The 20,320-nt window shown below is 40.5% G+C and overlaps 1 protein-coding gene across 1 annotated transcript in view; it reads left to right on the top strand.

Annotated features, from left to right (window-relative positions):
- Positions 1–917: 917 nt before the first annotated feature.
- kiaa1549lb (KIAA1549-like b) overlaps positions 918–20,320 on the top strand; it is a 64,200-nt gene continuing 44,797 nt past the window's right edge. Inside the window, 1 exon segment of the mRNA XM_061701327.1 lies at positions 918–1,296. Within this exon segment, the coding sequence (XP_061557311.1) occupies positions 1,074–1,296 (223 nt within the window). The 5' untranslated portion in view covers positions 918–1,073.

The following is a 20,320-nucleotide window of genomic DNA, read 5'->3' as shown; positions in this document are numbered from 1 at the left end:
ACCTTCTGCCATCTACTGGAAGAGTATTTAATTGTTCTGCCTGTGACTATATGTCACTGGCATAGATAACTGTCGATGAACAAAGATATTGGGCCCTGCCCCAAATAACAAAAATGTACAATTGACTCCCCCGCAAAGCGTTTTATACAATATTATTGCTTATAGATGCCAGAGGATGGTGGGAAAGGACTAGTTTTGTCTAAATGGAGGCCCGCAACTCACTGCACCACAAGGATGTCGCCAGATGGCTCCAAACAGCAAATATGTGAATTTTGCAGTGACTAACGGAGGATAGCCCCCCCCCCCCCCAAAAACAAAAAAAACAAAAAACAAAACATATGAATATGTATCTTTGCTCATCTATCTATGCCAGCAACGTACAGTGACAGGCAGAACAATTGAATACTCCTCCATATTTGATATAAATTGATCATATTTTCGGACCAGTTCAATGAATTTGGATAATTTCCTTCACCTGATGATCTGGCACCGCATCGTGATTGGGAATTGGCCCAAGATGACCCCGACATGTTTTTGTTTGTAAAACCGCAGAGTGCTTGAAGACGAGATAAGGCTAAATGCTGCAGTGTCAGCTCTTTGTTTTCTGGCGCTATCCTGACCTCGTGTGGACAAAAAGAGGTATAACGGCCACATTATGTTATTCAGAGCGAATTAGATGATCGAGTCCATGCAGATTTGTTGAATCTCCTATAGACTGCTCACAATTTCGATTTGTCAAAAATATGAATTCATCGATTTATTAGCAGGAAGTATGAACACCGGGAGTTGCAGCCATAATTGTAACCTTTTGGCGGAGTGCGCGCGCCCTGCGCCACCCGCCGATGATGATGATGATGATGATGATGATGGGTGGACCGAGCGGAGGTGGACCGGTAGGGCTCATTTCTTCATCTGGCTTCAACGCAGCGTCAGTCACCCCGAATAAGCCCTTGCACCCTGGTACCCCCTCCCTCCTCTCTGCAGCCCTGGCCACAAGACCGGATCACGAGCCCGCCGAAGCCTGACCCGATGTGTTATTTACGCGCCAAACTTCAGCAACTCATCCACCGGATATGGCTGCCGGTCTGAGGAAGCGTGCGCCGGGGGCAGCCCGGGGAGCGGACCCTGCTCCGGCGAGGGATGCTGGAGAAGGAGAAGGAGGAGGAGAAGAGGTGATGCGTGCAAGAAGAAGAAGAAGGAGAAGGAGAAGGAGAAGAGGGCTGGGAATGCCTGCAAAGTGTACGCTGTCTGCGGGGATGTTTTTACTCCTGCTCCGGTGTTCTTTGGCCGCAGAGGGTAAGAGATTTAAAAAAAAAAACAAAAAAAAACATCCAGATGGATACATCCTCACTATGCGCCTCCTTCAATCTCCTTGCACTGTGTGTGTGTGTGTGTGAGTGTTGTGTTTCACACGGCATTGTTGTGCACACTATTTGCTGCAGGCTGGTCGACTCAGTGGATGAATCTGGGCTCACCTGAATTTAAAATGCTCCGTGCCCATTGTTTCTACGCTCCGTGTCACTTCATTAGGAAAACCTGCACTGATCTAGTGAGATGCAATTTGAGAGTTCTGCACATGTTTAACAATGTGTTTATAATGGTTGCAGGGGTGTAGAATTGCACTTCGTCACACTGAGAGGCTGGGAGTAGTCACTTGTCTTTCTCATCTCGAACCAAAATATTAGAAACGGCTCTCTGTGTGATGCAGTGCAGCAGTCAACAGTATTTTTAGTTTAGTATTGGAGTTGACAGTGGTGCAAAACTGCGTTGCAAACTATGCAGAGCTGGTTGTAATATCTTGCTTAGTGATCATTTTCGAACAAAAGATAGGGAATGTTTTTCCTATCAGGGGCCATTTTACTTTAAAGACATCTTGAGGCACATATAAAATTCATGACAGATTATAACCAAGAATGAGAAGATGTTTTACAAGCATCCATCCATCCATTTTCGATACTGCTTGCCCTCATAAGGTCACGACTCACGAGTGAACTGGAGCCTATCCCAGTTGACTTTGGGCGAGAGGCAGGCTACATCCTGGATTGGTTACCAGTCAATCGAGGGATTCTTTATGATAAGAGTTTAATTCGGTCCGCATATCAAATCATCTTTCGCCATTGAAATGAATGGAAACACCATTAATCCGTTCAGTCTCCCCCTGAAAAACAAAAGAAATTGTGTTTTAAGTAAAAATAGCACTGTTGTCCTTTATAAAAAAATATAGCGTAATAACAATGAAATATAATGTAAAGAATAAAACAGTTTGCGCATCATCATGTGATGCCACAATCCAATTTATTGTGCAGCCTCTTCTGGTGTGTCCGCTTTAACCACCAGGTGACAGTATAATACAGCCATGCAGACTAGTGTTGCCACAATACCAAAATTCTGACTACGATACTATTCCTGCGTTAAATAACTCAATACCAGTACTGCAATGATACCTGCGACAAAAATTAAAAACATCAGTGAAAGCAGTGGAATGAAAACTGACAAAACAGCTTCAAATTCTTTTTAGTTTTATTAATACTAATAAAAAAGGATATCCCTGACAAACATTTCATTCTCAGGACATTGAATCAATCGCAGCTGGACTGTTGTGGTCGTCTGAGAAGACGTTTTGCCTCTCATCCGAGCAGGCTTCAGCGGTTCATGCAACAAGGTTTAGTTAGGACTGACTAGCCTGAGTTGGTGTGGAGAAACTCAACTATTTATGCTCCAAGTTAGAGCACCGCCCCAAACCACAAATGGTACAAAGGACAGTCATTAGGATGCCTGGCAGAGAGGCCACTGTCTGTCAACAAGAGCCGTTCGTGGAAACTCTCTCAATTTGCGGTTCAGTTGTAAAATGGTAGTCGAGCTACCTCACGACCCAAGGAGGCTGTATTTTTGTGTTATTTGTTGGAGACAATTATTGAGGTTTTTTTGGATTGGATGAAATGACGGCATTGTAAGTGGTTGCGCCACTGACAGCTACAGTATGTCAAAAGTGCAATATGCATATTAACTGGGAGGGCTGGCAGTGAATGATTTAAGGCATTTCCCACTTGTCGGCAGACTGGCAGCCACATCGAGTTAAGACTCAGAGTAGGAGAGCTGTCGTGTTCTATTATTATCATATATATTTTTTTTAAAAATACAGGCAGCCTACTAAAAAAATTGGTATCGTTCCATTTTTGACATTGAAAAATCGAAGTCCTTCCATTGCAAGGAAACCAATGTGAAATTGACGACGGCTGGATGTTGTGAAGCTTACTGTCGCCATCTAGCTGTGGGGGTGTGAACCACACTTGTATCTCAAAGTATCTCAAGACAGCAACTTTGCTAAGTAACCCATGGCATGGCACGCTAAGCATGTATTTTGGAAAACTCGTAGCAATTCACATTCACACCTATAAGGAGTTTAGCGTCTTCAATTAACATAACATGCACGTTTGTGAGGATGCGAGCATGGGGAGAGCATTCAAACACCATACTGGAGATGCAGAACCCCAGGATTGTGAGGCAGATGTGCTACCCACTAGTCCGCTGAAATACCGAATTGCATCGCCGGCCATATATGGCCCACATTCCGTTGGTTCTCCACCCATTTACCGTATCAGAAGGATCTAATGCAGTTTTCCACCATTACAAACTATAACCACAGTAGTAAACACATGTTAATTAACACCTCTCTGCATTCTAAGCTTTCTCAAAGCTCTTTGTGGAGATGTACCTAATGAAGTGGCCGGTGAGTATATGGTCCGCTTTTGTCATACTCACTACACAAACCCTCATTTCCTCCGTCCACTCTCATTACAAGCTCTACTTTGCTGTCAACTTTTTAAAAATTGCGTGAAAATCCTCTTTTTTTGAATTTTTTTTTTTTTTTTTTTTAAATTTCCCTTAACTATGATCATTGTCTGTAATAGGCTGAAGGGAGTTATTCTGGGAATTCAAAGCAGTGCAGTCGCATCTGGGTCAGCACTAATGACACACACAATGTTGCCAAGAGTAGGTTTATATCTGGGGTCAAGGTTGGCTGTAAAAACAAGGTTTGCTCACGGATTAAGCTGCATAATGTTTTTATTCTTGTACGACGTTGACACAGCGTGGTACATTTGACCCCACACAACAAAACAAAACAAGTGAATACGAGTGAGCGCTGCTGGGGTACATGTTTAATACTACTGGATGTGCTGACTGTTTGGAAGGGGCCTGAGACGAAAGAAGCGGTGCCTCAGCAGAGGTGACTACCTGTACCGCCACCATTGCTGCACACACACTGCACATTTTGACAACCAGCATTAGAAACAACGGGCTGCAAAGATGTTCATTACAGTGCACTGTTTCTTTTGCTGACAGTAGCAAATATAGTGTGCCCCCGCATATTTGCATATTTTAATTTTTTTTTTTTTTACAACCTATTCTCCGATATTTGGTGAAGAACTCACCTATTCCCTGTATTTGTGCTTAGGGTTAGGCCAATGCTTTGCGCCATCTTGTAGCATTTTGGTGCCAAGGAACCATGTTGAAGTGAGTTATGCAGATTCATTTAGACAAAAGTAGTGCTTTGCAACCATCTTGTGGCACGTATAGGCAATTATAAACCTTCTGGGGGGTGTCAGTTACTCGGGAGTTTTGCTATTTACGGCAGGGCTGATATGAATCGTACAAACAACTAATAATTTTTGATTTATTATCAGACTTCACACCTGAAATAAACAAAATAGATCACATGTTGCCAGGCCACTTGTTGCTTGGCAGAATTCAGTCAATAGAATTGTCTGATGGCATGGACAGGAACAAGAAGTCAGACAGACACACAATAAATGCTAAAAAAAAATGGCAATATATCACTCCGTATTAAATATAAAATAGATATTAGAAAGCAAGAAAATCACTATCATCTGGTGGGGCACTGGCTCTATGCTCTATGTTTGACAAAATGGTTCACGGTCACCACTTGGGATTGGCATTTGATGCAATACCTTCGGTCAACGAGAAAATGAACGGTCAATTAATTGATATTTAAGAAAACCTGAACATAATTTTAACTAGTTTAGAAGGCAGCAAATATGAAACGTCTGTGTGGCTGTAGACTACAAACTACTGACTGCAGCGAACAGTGCCTCTGCTGGTTGCAGCCTATCACTGCACTCTATTTTGGGTCAAACGCTTTTATGACAGAATTCTTAATGATCAATGAATCGATCAAATGATTATCATGCCCATCCCTACTCATCCTTCTGGGGCAGACCTCAGACTGTTTGCCAGTCATTCTCAGGGCACAAACAACCATGTGCACCAACCCAATGGCTGATAGTCTTGAGTTTTGAAATTAAACATGCGTGTTGTATTTGAGGCGGATTACATAGAGAAAACCCAATCAAACTCCACACAGGAAGGTCTGAACTGAAATTCAAAGCATGAATCTTTTAATTGTGAGCACAATCTGGCTTTTGTTATGGATAATTGCATTTCAAGAACAGTTTTGCTCGACTTGATAATTTCAAAGGAAATTAGACGAACGATTGATTTACCTTTGAGCGGGATAAATCGTAGCAACACAAGTGTCAATGCGAACGCGCAAGCTTCAAATGCATGCACGCCCTTAAGCAAAGTACTCCCCAAACAAAACATCCACAAATGAGGGCAACATGCTGATGTGGGAATGCCATTATCATATTTTGCCATGAAAACACTACAATCTTACATAACTTCAAAGTGCTTACAAATTGGGCTTTTTCAAAAATCATTCCATTTTTTTAACGTGACCTCTGACAATACATCCATTGATTCGTAGGTTGGATTATACAACTAATAGCCTATGGATATTTGGCTACAATAGTGTCGAATTTTCTTTCATGTTTTGTGTGAAATATGACATCCCTCCCTATTCCAGTGTGTTTGTATTCAATCTGTAAAAGCTAAGGTTGTCAAAAAATTATGGAAAGACTCACTGCCCTTTTTCATGTTAACAAAAGTACATCTTAAAACAAACAAACTGTTTTACATTTCAATCCTGAACCATAGATATGGATGTTAGTGAGCATTATCCGTCTCAAAGTGTCAAAACCCTGACTGACAGGCGATCCATCCGGTGTGAACCATGCCTTCTCGCTTTAATGCCACACTCGTACTGGGCCGGTTTTCTAATATCATGCTGCACCACAGGGCCTTCACAACTTCAGATTTAAAATAATAATAATACATTCAACACAAATGAAAGCCGACTCGATGTTAACTAATAGTTGATGAGGTCATTGATATTGTTTCAGTACAGTGCTAAAATTGGGGGAAAAAAATACAGGAGGAGGGAATGATTTGCAATAATCTATATTCAGGAGGGACATCTCAGTGACACAATTTCCACAGAACAGAACACAAGAGCATCGATGTAGAATGGGAAAAAGCTCAACCGCTGTGGCGTGATCTTATTTCCAGCCAGAGGGGGGGAAAAAAAAAAAAAATAAATCCTCTTGCTTGGTGTGCTTGCTGCTGGGAGAGCCGCATACTGTTTGCACAATTTGGCCAAACGACAAAACCTCTCCTTGTTCTGGGCCCACCACAGCAGCGAGTTCTGCATGGTGAGATTATTTGCGGTGCTTGCAAATAATCACAACCCCCTTACCTGACTCTCCCTCACTTACCAAAGCTGTGCATTCGGAAATGGAAGACACTCATTTGCTCGCCGCAAGCGGCTCTGGCTCCTCCTTAAACCGAAAACATTAGCGATTAGTGATTAGCGACGGGTTGACATCATGCGCTGAACGTGAGTGTGCAGTCGAAAAGTCGACAAATTGGCTAGTCTGCACCAACCTCCTCTCTGCCTTCTCTGTGTCCAGGCCCATTTATGTATTCAATGAATTGGTATATTACTGCAACTTTCCTGACTTTTTTCATTGGAGCTTATATTCAAGTCGTTCTGTTATTTTGAGTCACAGAGGAGTATTAGGGCCACACTGAAAAGAACAAAAATATGAATATTTTGGGAAAAAAGTTGCGTCATTAAAGTCGTAATTTTACAGTCAGTTTTTTTTTTTTTTTTTTCAATTTTACAGTAATGCACTAGTCGAGCATTGCGGACTGTAGGCGTCAGGTGTGCTCTATGCGTGTATGAGCAGTATGGGCTTCAGCATCCCTGTGCGCTTGTACAGTAACATGATGTTAAAACAGTGTCTCATTCTTGAATTGAATTTTGACCAGTGCTGTTAATTTTTTTTAAAGGCTTAAAGGTATGGTAGATAATGGTGCTTTCATCCTCTTGGAATGTATGAGAAAAGTTGTGTTAGAAGTTTTTTTAATTTTATTTATATAAAAGTTTTGATGCTGCTCTTGTATTAGATGCCATTTAGCTGTGCCAGTTTACCGTATCTGATGTTATGACTGTGTTTATTGTTGGCTGCTAGTCTGTGTGAGTTTATAAATGAAAGACCTCGTTGCCGAATTAACTTCACAGGCTCACAATTCCTTCCCTTTTTGTACAATCTCATGTTCATTTCTGTCACACCTTAACCCTCCTGCAAGTAAGAGGCAATGAATGCCATTTCCTATTGTACTAGGATGACGACAAGTATATTTAATTGACTTGCTTTGTTTGGTTAATTCCTTTTTATTAACCATGCTGTTGACAGCAGCAGTGAAATGGTCCTGAATGACCTTATTCTGCAGTTTGGCTGTGTCAAGTTGAACTCTCCTGCTTCATAACTTTCAGTTCATGAACTGGGTGTCATTGAAATGAGTTAAGCATATGAGAAGTCATTTTCCTTTCTCCTCACGCTAACTCAAAGTGCAGCAGTTGACCAAGGAAGTGCACATCGCAGTTTTTTTTTTTCTTCTTCCCCTGTTTCTGCCAGCGTGAACCCTTTCAAAGCTGCCACTAATGTTAAAACAGTTTCCTGGAAGTCGGTTTACACAAACAACAACCGTGATTCACCCGCGCTAGCACGCGTCCGACCCCGTTTCCCTCATTTTACCTCGTTTAGTCCACAGCGGTTAATTAAGTTGGGTGTAAGCTAAAGATGAATGTACCTCGTCCAGATCGATGTTTGTCTCCGTAGATGCGGCTTGTGCCTCATCACTAAGTCAATATGCAAACGCGTTGAAAACAGCTACTTGCTGTTCAGAACGTCAACGTTTAGATTCCGCTCACACGTCTTCATCTGTCTGGAGTTCTTGCAGGCCAAGCGTTTCAGCCCCCAAATTGAAAACGCTGGTGTCAAGTAATTAAATATTTATCGGTGCTGGATATTATCTCTTGAGAGGTTTCTGTTTGTCATAACCTAATGCAGTTAAAAAGGTCTAGCTCTTCTCCGTTGAATGCTTGCATCCCTTCTAGAACCCACACATGCAATGAAAAAGGCAAACATGTCTTCTAATTAGTACAGCCGACCATCTGCTCGGTATTATCCCCAGTATAGTTCAGTGCAATCAAGGGAATATTTGTGTTTGTGTGTTATGAGCTACATCCATGTTTCTCTCCAGCATTGCTCTGTGCGTTTAAGTGCTCGTGCATAATGGCACACATCGCTTTGGCTGTGGTGGTGCCTCACCAAGGCCAGCGGCTCTGATTTATAGACAACACAAAAAAATATACATTACTCTGGACCACAATGATGTTATGTAGTTTTTGCTTTGTAATCCTTTATGGGGCAAGAAACCATCTTAGATAACTGATGGACCCTGCATGAATCATTATGCGACCGTAGAATGACATGTTTCCTCTCAGCCAATCAACAAAGAAATGAAATAAAACATATCTACCCATCCGCTCTCTATAGCGCTTGTCCTTATTAGCGTTGGGGGTGAGCTGGAGCCTACCTCAAATCATCAATCGTCACTCACATGGCACATATATATATATACTGTATAACCATTCACACTCACAGTCACAAAAATGGACAATTTGGAGCCTTCCATGAAACTAACATACATATTTCTGGAATGTGGGAGGAAGCTGAAGTACCTGAAGAAAACCAACACAGGCGCAGGGAGAACATGCAACTCCATTCAGGAAGGCCAGAACCGAAATTCGAACTCAGAATCTCTCGACTGCGAGGCACACATGCTCGCCACTACTTCTCTTTGTAGTTGCTGTATTGTAACCTATTTTCCATTAAATGTAGCCTGGTCACACCATTTTAATTAGAGCTGACTATGAATGGCACTTTGTTGTTCCGTGACCTGACCTGATTTTGGAATTCTCACGACCACTACTAACAAATCATTCTCACATTGTCATGTAAAAGCAGAAAACAAAATTGTTTTGTGTACCTTCATTGTTTTACATATATGCTTGGATGGGCTTATACTGTAGGCAGTATCTGACATGATGTTTTTTTTTTTTTTTGGCACTTCAAGTAGAAGTAGGATTTGTATTTGCTCCAAGATTCCCGCTACAGTTGAGAAGTATAATTTATTATCTTTAGTCTTTTACCTTAGCGCTGATGCAACTGATAAAATAACTAGATAACATAATTGGCTGGTCCAGCATAATTACCAACCATTCATGTAGATGCTTCAAGTAACCATGCCAATGACAGAGACAATTCTCCCTTATTACAGGCCATATTATTACCCCCCCCCCCCAAAAAAAAGAAATCATACTCTGGCTTTAAACTAAAAGGGAAAAGAGAAATATTCATGATATTGAAATATTAATTTCCGCCATTTCATAGTCTTGAATTATTCTCCGTTTCAAAGTTATTCATGGGATTTCATTGCATAAACCAACATGTCAATCAGTACTGTATCTAACCTCAGGAAGTCATAAGGTGACCCCATGTAGTGTCCTCACTCAGTCCCTAAAGTTTTACTTATGAGGCCTACTTGTGGATTAAATAGCAATTTCTTTTCTATATTTCTTTTTTTAATTTTTATTTTAAAGTCTGCAGGAGTTGAGAGTGGCCGAGCCCATTTGCTACGTCAGTGCCAGTGAAGCATCTCAAACTCGGAGCGCATTAAAGGGAGAGTTCAACACTGGTTGAAGTGTTATTAATGAGTAATCAAGCTTTCCGAAAAGTCCTGCGGCCTGCATGTTTAAACACTTTTAGTGCTTCTCACATTTGGAAGTAATTTGAACAGCTTTCACCAAGTTCATTAGAGGATATGCCTTGTGACTGACTTGTGTGACCAGTTCGGGGTGTACCCCGCTGTGACCTTGAACAGGATATACTGGAGAAAATGAGTGGATGACGGGAAGGATATTAGATGATACAGGGAGCCATATATGACACCTTTAATACAAATATGTCATCATAGCAAACCTTAACCTGAATGGCACTCAGTAGATCTCAGACCTCCCCCTAAGCTGAACATGTCTTAAGATGAATGACTAACTGAAAACTATGACTATGGGTGATACAGTTCTCCTCCAGTGCTGTAGATGGCAGTAATAGCGCATTACTAAGAACAGCAAACCTTTTTGAAATGCTTGAATCGATGGGTCACTTGTTCCCACTCAAAAATACAAATAAAATAATGTGATCTGCACTTTTTAAATTAAGGCTCTTCACCAAAACCAAAATGCCCTTTATATACCCGAATGTTATCGTTGAGCTTTCAGTGCATTATTCTGGGGCAGGGGTCATCAACATGGTGTCCATGGGCAACAGGTCGCCCCTCAAGGACCACATGAGTAGTCCGCGGGCCTATTAGAAAAACAGCTCAGTTAGTCAGTGTTTGTGGTTAGTGAACATGCGACATTGTGTAAAATATTGCATGCTGATAATCACAATGGTGCCGTACGATACTCTATGAGTGACCGGATAGGCACATTTTATTTTTTTTTGCTTTGACTTGCGACCACAAACTTGCGATTTGGCCGCTGTATGGTGGCAGCTGACTCGTCTCACTTCATAACACTCAGGAATGTGGCTGATAGAATTCATAAATAGGATACAATAGGCACACGGTCTAATAAATAGCATCTATGTGGCGGTGTTGTTACCCTCTAAGCAACGGATATCTGATCACAAAAGGTGCAGCAGGTTACACATGCGGACAATATAATTATATTATATATATATAATACTCACAGGCATATCATTTTTATCCCCTTGCAAAAAAACGACTGATATTACTGCTGTACTGAGAACCCGTGAGGGGAGCTGATTTTCCAGTACATTATAACCGTGTCTGCCTTATACTGCTCCTTAGGTGGCCACCTCGTGCGCGACACAATGAGCAGCATTGCAGCAGAAAGTGTGACAAATACTGTTTAATTCTAATTGTAATTGTTTCATCTTTTTGTAGTCTATTATATTATTGTTATTATTAGATTATATATAATATAATACAAATAATATAATATAAATTAAAATAATATAATAAAATAATAAAATTATTATTAATAATATATAATATAATAATATTTATAATATAATATACTATATATATTACTTCTCTTACTTCTCTTATTAAAAAAAAACTTTACAAATATTTTTTTGGGCAAGGAATGGCATTTCCATTCCTCTTAAAGGGGAAAGATGATTGTAGATGCAAGTGTTACGTTGTTTAATTAGTGTTGATGATTATTGTGAGGGGCGGCACGGTGGGCAGCTGGTTAGCATGTCTGCCTCACAGTTCGGAGAACCCGGGTTCAAATCCGGCTTCACCTGTGTGGAGTTTGCATGTTCTCCCTGTGCCTGTGTGGGTTTGTTTGATTCACGCTTTCTCTTTAGTGCTCTGTGGTCCCCCAGTTAGTGTTCAAATGACACGGCTGGCTCCCAGAGGACCAGTTCACCCGAGGCGTAATCTCAATGTGCTTCTGCACTGCCTCTGGAAAGATGGCTCTTTGCACATTTGCAAACAAATCAATGTTGCACGCTACAGTGTAACAAACAGCAGAAATTAATTCCTGTCATCCATCAGGGATGTGCTGTTACATCATTTCATTGTGTGGGTGCGATGTTTGTCTGAGATTGCCACTCCTTTGATTTGCAGAGAGGGGACATTACAGCATCGTCCCAGGATACGTTGAATTTATAGGAATTCATATCCCACTGCAGTGATTTTGTGCAGTACACAGGTCACAGTTTGTATTTGGAACATGTTCTCATTTTGTGTTTTTCTGAAAATATTATGACATATAGACTTTCATACAATCTTCTCATGTGGCATTACTCCACTCGGCACCATTACTGAAATCAGTAAAATGCTGGCATTGAAAAAGGAGTTCAGAACATTTAGATAGCTTCTCCTTTTCCAATATGTTGGAGTCCAGAAGTTGTCTAGTGGGAAAATGTGGCTTTCTATGTGCATGAATTTTTAGTTGCTGTTGTGACTGCTTGATTCCTTATTTTTAACAGCCACTGTTAAACACACAACACTGTAGAATATTGTACTTTATAAAACAGACAGTAATGACATACAGTAATTCAATAGAAGGTAAAGAATTAAACAGTTTTTGCCACTTTTCTTTTTTTTTGCTTCAGTTCAATGAACATTGTGCTGCTCCTTCTAGTGTGCATGACTTAGCAAACTGGGGGCAGTATAATACAGACATATAATTTCTCAGCAAGTCGCACTAATATTAGTCTTTTCACAGAGGACAAAGAATATGCGCCTGTGAGCATTATATTATCTCTACATGTGTTGCTTCACCATTTGTGTTCCAATATCTACTGCTTAAAGCGTTATAAAACCATGATACTGATACGATTTGTTAGCCAGCAATTTGTATTGTTCGTTAGCATTAAGCTAAACGGTGTCAATTGCCGAAGACATGGCGCCCTTTTAAACGTTGCAAAAGGAGTGATTTATCCACATTGACCGGAGGTATGTGCTACCAAGCTGCAAATAATATTGCAGAGGTCGCCTTGCCTTACCTGTACAACGCATGAGAGAGCTAGAATTGCTGCACGGATGTCAAATTTCTGTGGTGATATGTCATAATGATATAAGAGCTTTTAAATTGTCCCAAAGCTAATGTAGGGAATAATTAGTTTGGTTTACAACCCCAATTCAAATTTTTTGTTATGAGTACACAAGTCCCCATATGTATGCAAGCACTTTTTAAAAATGATACAACATCCCCCAAATTACGGCTCGTAAGTCCCCAGTTTGAGAACCACATCTCTTATCCAATGACTTTCTGGGGTTCTTTTTGTGCGCACTCATTTTCATAGCGCTTGAAGGAATCCATCATGCTGTGTCAGGTTAGTTAGAAGAAGCTCACCTAAAAGAGAGAAAATGTCTTTTTTTTTTTTTTTTTGTTTAGTTCAAATGGCATCTGAGATGAGCGTGAGGTGCCTCCATCCATCAACCTTCTCCACACTGACATGTAGTGATCTGGCCTAGTTATCATTCGGAAAGAAATCTGCTTTATGGATGCGAACAGTGCTTAGCTGCAAGCAAAAAAGGGTTCCTGTGAGGACGCCTCTTAACAGTGTCTGTCTGCCTTTTGGGCTCTGAAATAAACCCGCAATAAGTACTATTGCAAAACTGGGTGGACACAGTATGTGGTGTAAAGGCTTGAGTCTTTGATTTTCAGTTCAATAACATTTTCCCAATTTAATCTGAGAACCTAGCAGATGGTTTCACTCGAGCACTCACACTGTATATCAAGTTGTCCTTTTTCTGAACATTTTAATAATCTCATCTTTTCTTTTATTCATTAAAGATCTAATTTGCTTTTCATTAGTAGTCTCTGAGAAGCTGCATCACATATTGGGGCTTATGGGCTTGTGTCCCACGTTAATATATTTATAAATTCCAGTGTAAAGACTATAGTTTAACAGTTTCGCACAGTGGTATCCATTGTGGGGATGTTGAAGAGTGCTTAAAAGTCTTACTAAAATGTCTTTGTCTAATGTTGCATAGTATATACATTTTTAATTGAAATATATTCACCGAAAGAAAGGCCTCCCCACCAATAAATGCCTTATACTCTGCATTTGCGTTCATTAAAGCCACTGTCCGCTCTATGAGGAAACGCTGGAATATAAATTCTTAGGACAAATCTTAATCCATCCATTTCTTTACAGCGCATTCAGTCACTGGGCACCGAAAGGCAATCGCTTACGCTCACATTCACACCTTTTATAGGCAATTTATATATCTTTAACTATAAAGCACTCATTGGAAAGATCTTTGCTCTCTGCTCACCATGCGTACCTCCACCCACAGTTTCCGTCCCAGCAGTTTTATTAACCTATTCACTACCCAATTCCACACTGCTTTTGGTTGATTGTCTTTCCAATTTTCTGCCCTAAATGACTGGAAGCCTCAGCAACAATGAATTAAACTCATGTCATTAATCCCAATAGGTAAGTAACTATGATATTATTAAATTGTGTAACTATATCACATCATACAGTTTGTTGTATATGTACTTATATTTGCTTTTAATTTGTTTTAATTTACTCTGGTTATCTGCACCCACGTCAGCATTGAAAATGAGACTGTTCACAATTGCATTACCTGGATAAAGAAAGATGAAATAAATTTAAAAAATACATTTACAGCCGTTCATTAACCTATCATGCACAAGTACGGGGAGAACATGCACATTTCACACAGAGGTCGAAGCGAGATTCAAACTCACAACCTTTGACTGTGACGCAAACACGCTTCCACCATGCCGCCTGCCTCTGGTGTTGATCTGAAACAAAACCTCCTCTTTCTGTTTGAAATTTCCATGTAATTATCATAAATATGCAGACCGCAGGGATGTCTTTGTTCTCTAAATTAGTTGCTTGTTCAATAATTATATCTAATAATTTGATTGATTACCACACTATGAGATAGTGGGGGGAAAAAAGTGAAAAGTCATTTTGCTGTCATAGTCTTACGTGTCACAGTCTCAATAGTAGAGCAACAAAACAGCCCAAATATTTATATAGTCCCACTGTTCAGGATCTGCGTGTCTGGAGGGAAAGGTTGCAGCAGTGAGAAATGCTGCCTATCAGGCAGTGTCATTGTGAAATGAGCATGCTGATTTTTTTCTCTCTCCTATTTTTGACCTCGTTAGAGACACGACAGCGGTGCGTCCACTAGCGTCACGGCGCTAGCTGCAGTAACGTGTGGGGCTGCCGTCGAGTGGCCGCGGCTTCCCTTGCAGAGCTGATCCATCATTTTGTCAGCGAGAACCTGCGGCGATTTTCTTTTGCACCAGCTGTGGCGCATCAAAGTTAAACGTGTGGTCGCGGCGATGTCACTCAATAGCGGTGTTGCCGTGGCAGAGCCAGTTTGGTGTGTTTGTTCACACATCTGGGTGTTTTTTTTTTTTTTTCCTTTTCCCACTATGTTGCTGTTTGAATAATTTATTCACATTTATTTAATCAACCATGGAGAAAATGTAGCAGTAGCAGTTTATTTATTTATTATTATAATTTTTTTAAAAAAAATGCCATACTAGAGACTTACCTGGGCAGCAGGGTTGACTAGTGGTTAGCATGTCTGCCTCACAGTTCTGAGGTTCGGGGTTCCAATCTTGGCTGAGGCCTTCCTGTGCGGAATTTGCTTCCTGTGCAGTACTCTGGCTTCCTCCCACATTCCAAAACATGCACGTTAGCTGAGAATGCGAGTGATTGCTTGTTTGTCAATATATGTGCCCCGTGATTGGCTGACTACCAATTTTTTACCTCAAAGTCAGCTGGCATAGGCTCCAACTCAAATAAAAAAAAAAAAATCTTAATTACATTACATCATAAGTCCAGTTAACATTGAATCATACAGGCAAATGCATCAACAAACAATAACAGAAGGCAAAGCTCCACCAAGATAGCGACCTGCAGGTGTGGTCGTTAACTCCCCCCACTTTGTCCCAAAGCAGGTGGACTGTGACGGTCAGAGTTGAAAACAAGTTATTGGATCCACACCTTTATGCAGAGCCCCACAAAACCTTAAAGGCTTCTTGCACGGCACCTGCGTCACCACTCCATAAAGTTTAATGGACATTTATTTTGCTCATAATCCTGTAAACTCACAAAAGCAACAAACAATGATCAAAACAGTACCCCACCTCATGTTTGGTTGGAGGTATTAACGACAAAGTGGAACCAATTCCACAACCTATCCTAACTCAAAGTTTCAAGGCTACTAGCCAACCACATTTCAATTTCCAGGACAATATTGTTCAGTTCTTTCAGAAGGCCAACTCCTGAGAAATGTTCCTACAGTAAAGGAAGTTTGGATTTGATTGTGCCATGCAACTTGCGGAGACCTCTGACGACAGCGCATTCACGCTTTAGTCAGTAGTCCTATGCTCAAGATTTCAGTAGGCTTTAACAGGAAGCTTCGCAGGCTTTTGTCACCTTATTATCCCCCATTGTCCGCTTCCCTTCAACCTTCTCTCAGCCTTGACCAAACTCTGTTGCTCCCTTTTGGAAACGGATTTATTTGAATCACTAGTATGACTTATAATATACTGCATGGACAGAATCACTCTACAGTGATACCTCAACTCATGAGTGATCTGAATATTGAATTTTTCCGAGATTGGAGCCGTCTGGCCGAATTTATTTGGCTTGAGTTGCGAGCGCTACACGGTGACAGCGAACTTCACAACAAGCAGTACACTAGATAATATATTCAAAATAGAGGCCAAGTACTCCCAGCTGAGGTTTTCTGCAAAACATGTAAAACAAAGAGAAATAAATGCAAATCGCAAAAGTTTAATGCTAACGCCAATAACGGGAAGCGCTGTAGACTGGTTAACGAAACAGGTATTGATATTGCGGTAGTTATAAACCTTTAACTTATATTTGAACGCAAACGTTAACAACACATGCAGAGAGAGCATACAACAATACTCACAGGCAGATATTCTTTATTCGCTGCAAAAAAAAAGACACATTTTACTGTAACTTAGTTGCAAAGGTCTTCTTCCGTGTTTCACCATCAACTCTACTGTATGTGTGGTATTTTGGTATGTATTATACTCCCCCCGGTGGCTGTATGGCAGTGAATTACAGCATGAAATCATGATGAACAAACTGTTCTGTACATCCTATTTAATTGTTATTACTGTATTTTTTTAATAATGAAGTACAATACTGTAGGCTGCTATGTTTTATTATTAAAAACAGCTCCACATTTTTTCTGGCTGGTGTCTTTTGGGGGTCTGTAACGGGCGAATGGCATTTCCATTCATTTCCATGGGGAAAGATGATTTGAGATAGGAGTGTTTTGAGTTACAGGCATGGTCTCGGAACAAATTGAACTTGTACGTCAAGGCATCACTGTACTGATAAACAGTCTGTCAGTTGACTGGAGACTGACTTCCTCTGAAGTGTCTCCTTGGGCCCAATTAAAGAGTGAGAGGAAGGGACGTGATCGCTCTCACGCAGTCATACCGGATATTCTCAAGTCGTCTGCTTGCCTTTGCGCTCATTCTGTCACAGCAGATGACCGGACTTTGCAATCACCTGCACACGTCACCCCTGTGAGGAGACTGAAGCCTTGTCTTCCTACACAAACAAGTGCGACATTGTGGCCAGTCCAAATGTCCATTGCTTACATTGTGTTTTTGTGAAGACACCGCCAGCTAAAACCAACAGGTCGGCCACGTTTTATGTAAAGCACTTAAATTATGCATGTGGAATCAGTGCTTAAAACACTAATAAGCTAACGTAATGTGTGTCGGTGTGGTTTCTACTCCACTTCCTTTAAGCCACCTCACTTTTGTTGTGACAGCTTTGCGTTTGTAAATCCCGTAAACAAATAGCGATCATCTTTTCTAAAAGACAGTCTTGACATCTCTTTTCAAATGACGAATGAATAGTCTGAGCCAGTGCCATTTTATTATTACTTACAAGTGGCTTTCAGCTATTTTATAATTGTTGTAGTATATTTCCTTTTCTGTAGCAAATTATGCTGTATTTAGCATTTAGAGTGTTTCTGAAATGTGGATTGTTGTAATTTTGCAGCATGTTACTGCAGGGATTTTGGGTATGTGTATGGAGCTATTATAGCCTATATACTATATATAGCCTGTATTTCTGCTAGTGGGAATGTTAACGTTGTTTACTTATCGGCTTTTCTCAATTGACTTCAGTGTATTGTTGTATCAGCGCCATAATTACTGCAGATGCTCCACTGTATAACGCCTGTTACCTTGAGAATTGTATATTCCTGTGAGATGATGTTGTCCCTCTAAAAGTGAAATTTCCAATTAATGAAAATGTCCCCATCAAAGTATTAGGTCTGCCAAGTTAATTAGAGCAAATGCATAACTCAGAAGGCGACAGTCGTGCTCACCTTGTACGTAATCTCATTAGCTGGCGCCCTCCCTTGACCCCCACCTGCCATTTCACATCCACCATGTCAACTGGCGGCTGCAGTCCCAACATCCATCAGAGTCACAGCATGCAGTTATCTCCTCGTCCTGTCTCCTCTGGCATCATGCACGTAGCGGCCGACCATGAGTTTTAATGCAGTGCCGTCCTCGTCTCTGCACGCAGATGCACCACACAGAGCCGCGCTGTGACAAGATGTTATTTGAAGAGGCACGATGATGTAATTCTATTGGATTTTTGCTAATGTGATGAATTACTTTTCCACTGTCAGCCCAAATAATTAGCTAAAATGAGCAGCAATGTGAAGACAATCATTATCATTTTTTTTTTTTTTTTTTTTTAAATTATAGTCATTATAATCTCTCAATCCCCAAATTCAACTCACTCTGCTGGATAGTTGTGTTGGACATATTCAGAAGTATTTGGACAACAGCAGGGTTATAACTGATATACTTATAGGTATAACCATAACTTTTCATCCATGGACATCACCACATTCCAAGTTTCCATCTCACGTTCACATGCCTTCACTAAATATATTTTTGCGAAACTTCTTAAATTAGAGCTAAAACTCTCCACATCACAATCACAGGCAGTTGGTTTTATTTCAAATCCACCGTGGTGGCCTAAGCAAGTAAGATCTAATAAAACTCACTTCTAATACGGACAGAGGACTGCTTTTAATGGTTCTTCCTTCTTTCATATCATTCATTTCTAATGATGAGAGGATCCTGAGTAATATGCACCCAATTCTTGTGACCTTAACCAGTCCATTTGAATTCCAAGGACTGTCATGCTAGTGTTCCACATCCAGAATGCTGATGAGCAACCTTTTCAGTGCATCCGACAGGTTGTCACTGTCCTAAGTCCTGAAATGGAAAATTACTGGATTCAATTTAAGAAGATAAATGCTCAATATATTTTCATGATCAAGAAAAATACAAAACAATGTGAGATGCTGTGTCGCATACTGTACACGCAAACACAAACTACAATACAAGTTTGCCTTTGAGGAGACTGAAGCATGCGTTAAAGTTTGACTAGCAGGCTCAAATCTAAAATCAGTAATAGTTTTATAATGTATCCGTCCAGGCAATATTTGTATTTGTAAGGGTGTATAACTTCCACAGCATTAGTTTCTAGATTTTTAATGAATATATTACATTTAAAATAATAACATACAGTGTCATTTATTTCATTAATATGCGTTATATTTTCAATTATTATTATTATCTGATTGGCTAAGAGAAATCACATTGTTCTGCGATCTTATATTGAGGCATATGGCCTCCATTTCGTTAAATGACCAAATATGGTTCCTTGGCCGACAAAGGGCCGCTCAAAAAACCTTCCTGGAATAGCTTGCTTTTTACACGTTGTGCGCCATTTAGAGAAATTGCATCTTTCTGAATGTGCACATTGAGGCCAAGAAATCAATAGCTTCTGGCATCTATTTCTCTTTTTCTCTCTCTCTTAAAAAGTGTTTGAGCCAGCAGGTATATAATCTTTCATGTAAGAATTCAGCGAAAATGTGTCCCTTGCTACATTTCAAAACTAACCCGAGTAATGGCTTTTATTCTGCCTGGAGTAGAAACCACAAAATTATAAAAAAAAAAAAATTATATGATTCACACTGTTTGAGTAAGACCCTTTTCTGAGTGCACAAAGCAAGTTCCATATAGGCATGCTTGGTGTGGAAGAACTTGAGAAACCTGACCTCAACCCCATCAAACACCTTTTGGATGACCTACAACAGATATTGTAAGGCAGGCTGTCTCTCAGATCCAGGTTCAGGTTTCAGAACGTGACTCAGCCCTCCGTAAGTGTTGGTGGTGTAACACAACGATATAGCCTTGTAGCCTGGAGCACATTGACAGTGACGGGCAGTGTGTCACAGAATGACTCCTGACTGCTGCAACCCAAAGTGTGTAAAACAACACATATACAAGTCTGTTTGAACTGGACATGTTTGGGCAAATCAGAAAAAAGAGCTTCAAAGTCTGTACCTAGACAGGCTTTTATATGGTGGGAGAGGGAGACCAATACACAGGGTGTTACAACAAAGCCAGCGAAGAGTATGTTGGGTGTATGGGCCAATG

Source organism: Phycodurus eques, chromosome 2, assembly GCF_024500275.1.
Source record: "Phycodurus eques isolate BA_2022a chromosome 2, UOR_Pequ_1.1, whole genome shotgun sequence".
NCBI classification, from domain to species: domain Eukaryota; kingdom Metazoa; phylum Chordata; class Actinopteri; order Syngnathiformes; family Syngnathidae; genus Phycodurus; species Phycodurus eques.
The sequence above is the reverse complement of the archived record's forward strand: the minus strand, read 5'-3'. Positions and strand labels throughout refer to the sequence as shown.